The 5815-nt window shown below is 46.6% G+C and overlaps 1 protein-coding gene across 1 annotated transcript in view; it reads right to left on the reverse strand.

The window, feature by feature from the left end:
- Positions 1–3301: 3301 nt before the first annotated feature.
- The window catches only part of scn5lab (sodium channel, voltage gated, type V-like, alpha b), a 167931-nt gene continuing 165417 nt past the window's right edge, over positions 3302–5815 (reverse strand). Inside the window, 1 exon segment of the mRNA XM_078291518.1 lies at positions 3302–4611. Coding sequence (XP_078147644.1) covers positions 3302–4611 — 1310 coding nt within the window.

The following is a 5815-nucleotide window of genomic DNA, read 5'->3' on the forward strand; positions in this document are numbered from 1 at the left end:
GCAAACTTACAAACTTAGTGTTTTTTTCCCATTTGAAATGAAACTCTTCATCGTTTCAGCAGACAGAGGAAGCAGAAAAAGCTTTTAGCATCATCGCACCAATATCCTGGAAAAACCAAACCATCGCTGCAGGCAGTTTGCATTCTGCTGCATGGAAAAAAGAAACAGCCTCATCAGTTCAGCAACTTGACGCTTTGTGCCACGAACTTGATATCCGAAGTAACAGCTGACACACTGCAGCTCTCCATAAGTACAGCTGTAACTGTCAGAAAGTTCCTCATCCTCCATCCTGTCACTGCAGCTGATTCTCTCCCAAATCCTGCAGCCAGAGCTGAAAACCTCTAATCTTTCAAACTTGTACTCGTCAGGTCGTTCTTTCCACCTTCTGTCGGCCGGACAGGGAACAGAATCTGCTGGCAGAGGAGCAGAGAGGGTGCAGAAGAAATGTCGGACTTCATCTGCATGTTATCTCCTGAACACCAACTCAGGAAAACACTGTAAAAAATCTCAAAAATACAATAGACACTGATGGGGAAACTAAGCATCCTTACAGTCACCGCAGCAGAAACATCACGATAAATGATCCATCCATTGAGTCTTAAAATCGTAATTTCCTGAAAACAAGTAAAAAATTGTCACATTTTTCTTGAATCGAGTGACTGTCTTGAAACAAGTTGATCTGCAGGATTTGAAAATACGACGACTTGTTTGAGGCTAAATTTTGGAACGTGAAACTTGATCTCACCAGCTGGTTTAGATGTTTTTGGCGGTGGACTTTCCGATCTCTAACCACTCTCTAAGTCCCGCCTGTCTGCTGCCTTTCTGCAGCCTTCATGTCTCTGTACTGATAACCGTCTTGCATAATCACCCCAGATCTTTATATTCCTGAAATATTTCATGTTTTGGAGACGAGGTTTTTCCAGGACACTGGTGACAGATCGAACAGCGAATCATGGAGAGCAGCATGAGGGTTTGAGAAAACAAAACAAAATCCTGATTCTGACATGCTGAGCTGATTGTCGCACTCCGGTCCAGGTTAGTGCAGTCAGGGCCGGTCCGCACCACAGGATTTTAACCCCATTTAGCCCCGAATTAATCTCTCCCAGGCAAAAAAACGTTGTCTGGCGTAGAAAGTTTGGTTCAAAATCTTGTAGTGCATGCCCAGCCTAACTCAGACCAGATGGATAGTTAATGACAGCGGGCGATTTGTCGGAGATAGCGACAATAAATCCCAGGAAAAATTGTATTCATTGCATAAAAAGAAAGCCGAACAAGTGATTTTATGTGATTCCAGCGAGAGTGAAGCTTCCTGCATGGCTTTAGCTCGCTGAGCGGCCGGTAAACAGAAAACTATAAAAACTGTTACTGAATACTTAATCACTCACAAACCAACTTGTTTCAATTAAAAAAGTCCATGAGTGATTGATTTTACAATATATTCAGACTTACCGAGCTTGTCTCAAATCACCAGTCACTCAGTCGAATCTTAATTATGTTGGTTTTAAGAAATTTCATAAGTTACGTGAGATTTAACTAGTTTGAGGCATTAACTTGAAACAAATGAAGTGTTTCATTTCAAGACTGCATCAGTTTCCTGATTTAAGAGTCATTATGAATCATGAATAGATTGGGATTGTTTTTTTTAAACTGCACGTCTCACCTGTCAGTGCAGAGAGTTATTTGACTTCACACAGCCTGGATCAGTCTGAACAGAATAACAATAAAATCACTTGTTGAGCCTCTTAACTTTTTGCACCAAACTGTTGATCCTCAGAGAGGTTTTACTGAGAGTTTTATTTAGATTTCATTAGAATCTCGACAAAAGAAAATATCTGAACACTGTTATTCTTGCCAAAAAAAGTACGTTAAGCAGCTTTTGTTAAACTGAAAATGGGCTTTGAGCCTGTTTCTAGTATGAACCAGGTTTTCTGAGTCCCACTGCTGGTCTGAATTTCCTGTTTGGGTCTGCAGCTTAACAAATTAACAGGCCTGTGATCTCCACTATTCTCATATACATGTAAAGTAGCAAGAATACCAGTGTGTCAAGTCTTCTTTTTTCAAATTTGTTCAAGCAGCTAAGAGAAGCTGGAAAAACCAAAACTTTTTAAAATATAAACTTTTGACAAATCACCCACTGGTCAAAGAACTGACTGACAAAACGATGTGAACCACCAGGGCAAAATACATGTTGGAAAGGGGCTGGAGATACTTTAGAAAATCTCATTGTGCACTTGATTTAGTTTTTGGTGTAATCTGAATGCACCTCAAAGTTATTGTTGAGAAAAAAAATAAATCTCAGGCCCTTTTAAATGTGTATGTTTGCCCAGGAGTGGTCAGGTGACAGCACATGTAAACTCAAAAGTGCAAAACCGCCAACAAAAACAGATGAAGTTGCTTTTCATTTTCAGGTTTTCGAGTTTTCCCCGACCGCACGCTCTCCTCTCATCTATCACAACGTGGTAGTTCGGACACTTTTCAAAGCTAGCGCCACTCCAAAGTCAAAAGAGAGAGACTGCTTATTTTTTCTTCAACTTACTCTAAAAAATATAAAAAATAGTAATAATCGTACCGCTATTAAAAGACTGGTAACATCAACAAAGTTATACTTTTACTACGAAAAACATTTTTTTTGAATCACTTTGTCATATTTCCCCTCCTCCGTCGAGTCTCAGTCAGTCAGAAAGTTGTCGACCGTTAACGTCGAAAAACACCAACAGGAATATGAGACCTTCACTCTTACAGCCAGGCAGACTCTGTAAATATTGATCAGCTGTGGGACGGCGTGAAGCCCCCAGTCCAATAAATGATGGATACATCAGTGATATAGTTGTTCTGACCCTCTGACCCCCCCGGCTGAGGTCAAAGGTCAGTCATTGTTCTAAACCCTCGGCTCCGGTCGACGCGAGAGACACAAAAGGTCAAAGGGATCCCGAGGTTCTTCTCCTCTCTGGCAGAGCCGACTCCAACCGGGACAGACGAGGTTTCGCTCCTCTCTGCCTCTCAGTTTTTCTCCTTCCCTTTAAGAAACTCCAGAAACCAGTGTGGAGTTGAGGCCGGGGATCTCCAGCGGGAACGGGAAATAATATTAAACATAATAATAATCCACTTTGTTTGCTCCTTCCCTCGGCTCCTCCTGCAGTTCGTCCCGCAGTTCCTCGCTCATAGCTTCCCCCTCCTCCTCCTCCTCCTCCTCACTGAGCTCCAGTGTTCGGTTGCTATGGTACATTCAGTAAACAAAAGAACAAACAGATTAAACCCAAAACGAGGAAATCCTCATTTCTCGTTTGCGTCCCGGTTCCCGCTACGGCAGCGGTTCGCGGTCTCTGTCGGGGTCGCCCTCTGGCGGCAACTGTTCGCTCGGTTCGCTGTCTGCGGTGACGACGACGGCCGTCTCCGTCTTAGCGGCGAGCGGGTGAAAGAGCTCGGACGTGGCTCGCGTCACGCTGTCGTACGACGGCGGCGAGGAGGTGGAGGAAATCGTCTCGGAGCGCTCCATCCCCGCCAAGACCGAGCCGTAGTTCTCCCTCATCATGGCGGCGATCAGCCCCTCCTTCTCCGGCGCGTCGTCCCCAAACCCTCCCCCCTCGTCGCCCTCCTCCCCCTCCTCTCCGGCGTGCCGGGGCGTGGTGATCTGCCGGTACAAGTAGGAGGCGGCCTTCATCTGCCGCCTCACCAGGTGTCTGCGGTAGCACCTCTGGATCACCGTGGCGGAAACCTCTTCCTGTTTGCGGCGCAGGGTCGTCGTGATCGGCTCGTAGGAGATCTTGGACGGGTTCGCCATCATGAACTTCTCCTCCATCTGCTGCTTGAGGGCGTCCATCTCGCCCGACTCGCCCAGGACGCGCTTGGTGAAGGCGAACAGGATGTCCAGGCAGTGGATCTTGTCCCCGCTGACCATGGGCAGGTCCATGGAGATCAGCTTGATCTTGTTGGGCTTGGCGATGCGCAGCGGCTCCGAGAGCGTGTCGGCGAAGTCGGACAGCTTGGCGTATTCGATGAACTGCGTGGCCTCCGGGTCGAACTTCTCCCAAACCTCGTAGAACATCTCGAAGTCGTCCTCGCTCAGCGGCTCGGTGCTCTCCTCCGTCGCCACGCTGAAGTTCTCCAGGATGATGGCGATGTACATGTTCACCACGATGAGGAAGGAGATGATGATGTAGGTGACGAAGAAGGTGATGCCCACCGACGGGTTCCCGCAGTTCCCCCGGGCGTTGGTGCCGGTGTGCGGGATGTGGGGGTTGCACTCCTCGGGGGAGTTGTTGAGGATGGGGCTCAGCAGGCTGTCCCATCCCGCCGAGGTCGTGATCTGGAACAAGCAGATCATGCTGTTCCCGAACGTCTCGAAGTTGAACATGTCGTCGATCCCCGCCTGCTTTTTCACGTAGGCGAAGTTGGCCATGCCGAAGATGGCGTAGATGAACATGACCAGGAAGAGGAGGAGCCCGATGTTGAAGAGGGCGGGAAGTGACATCATGAGGGCGAACAGTAACGTCCGGATGCCCTTGGCGCCCCTGATGAGGCGCAGCACGCGGCCGATACGGGCCAATCGGATCACTCGGAACAGCGTAGGCGACACAAAGTACTTTTCGATGATGTCAGCAAGCACGATGCCTGGAAAAGACAGAGGAAAGAAAACAGATAGAAGTAATCAATGATATCACACGGACAAAATCCCTCATACAGGCACAGAAATGCAAACATTCACATTCGTACATACACACATTTACAGTATACACACATATTCATACAAACATATAAACACAAGTAATCTATACTTGTAATGGCACAATTGATTGTCGGTTCAATTTGTTTTATGAACTGCTGCCGGCTGTTTGAAGCCAGCGTTCAGCGTCCCGTTAGCCTGCTGCTGCTGAGACTGAAGAAGAGCTTGTGAATTGTCGGGTGTGATGTTTTGGGCTAAGTGTCAGTGTTACAGAGGTGTTGAGCAAGTGAGTACAGGTGTGATCAGTGCTGAGGTATTGATTCATATACTACGGCTTTGATAATCTAATATTTGCCTTGCCATCGCACTTTTATTACCATACTATCCAGTGTTTCTGTAGGAGGTAAAGGGGGCGTTTTGGTTCTGAGATGCAGGATCAGTAGTGTTAAAAATGGCTCTTACAGACGCTAAATGCTTTGCAGTTACGCCACAAATCTCCCAACAACCACATCTGTCACTATCACAGAGGTGTATTGGAAAAAAGGCTGTGCGCAAATAATGACTAAAAGTATAAAAACTGGGCTAGAAGCAGAGAGCAGCTGAGTCAGCTTGTTGTGGTGTGGCTGTAGATCCATTCAGTAACGTTCTCAGTAAAAGTGAATAGTGTGATAAGGTGGATTTGGTTACTGTGACACAGTAAACTGTCTTGTCTTTAGCCCTAGTCTCTACTCCAAAACACTCTGAGTTGTAGCTTGAGAAGAGTCAGCTCAGTTAACCTGAACAAACTGTTAGCTAGCTAACTAGCCGGCAAACACACCGATGTTAATGTGAACACGCTAACGCTAGCCGCTACTAGCTACGTTAGCTAGTATGCTAATCAGATGTGTTAACAACAAGACAGTGATGTTAGCTGACCAGATACTATGGTTAGCTAGCTAACAAGCTGACATTATCTAAACACTAAATCAATCAGATGGATCAGTGATGAAATGATCAGTTCAGTCAGAAACAGACAGAAATTAACCGTCTGTTCAATTCTGTTGAGACGACAGAAACACAGTCAGCTGTTCAGAGCTGAGGACCTCCAACATGGCCGCCGGGGGGGGGGGGGGGGGGGGGTGACATCACCTGAACTCTGTGTATTTGGATATG

The sequence above is a fragment of the Centroberyx gerrardi genome, chromosome 22 (genome assembly GCF_048128805.1).
Source record: "Centroberyx gerrardi isolate f3 chromosome 22, fCenGer3.hap1.cur.20231027, whole genome shotgun sequence".
Taxonomy (NCBI): Eukaryota; Metazoa; Chordata; class Actinopteri; order Beryciformes; family Berycidae; genus Centroberyx; species Centroberyx gerrardi.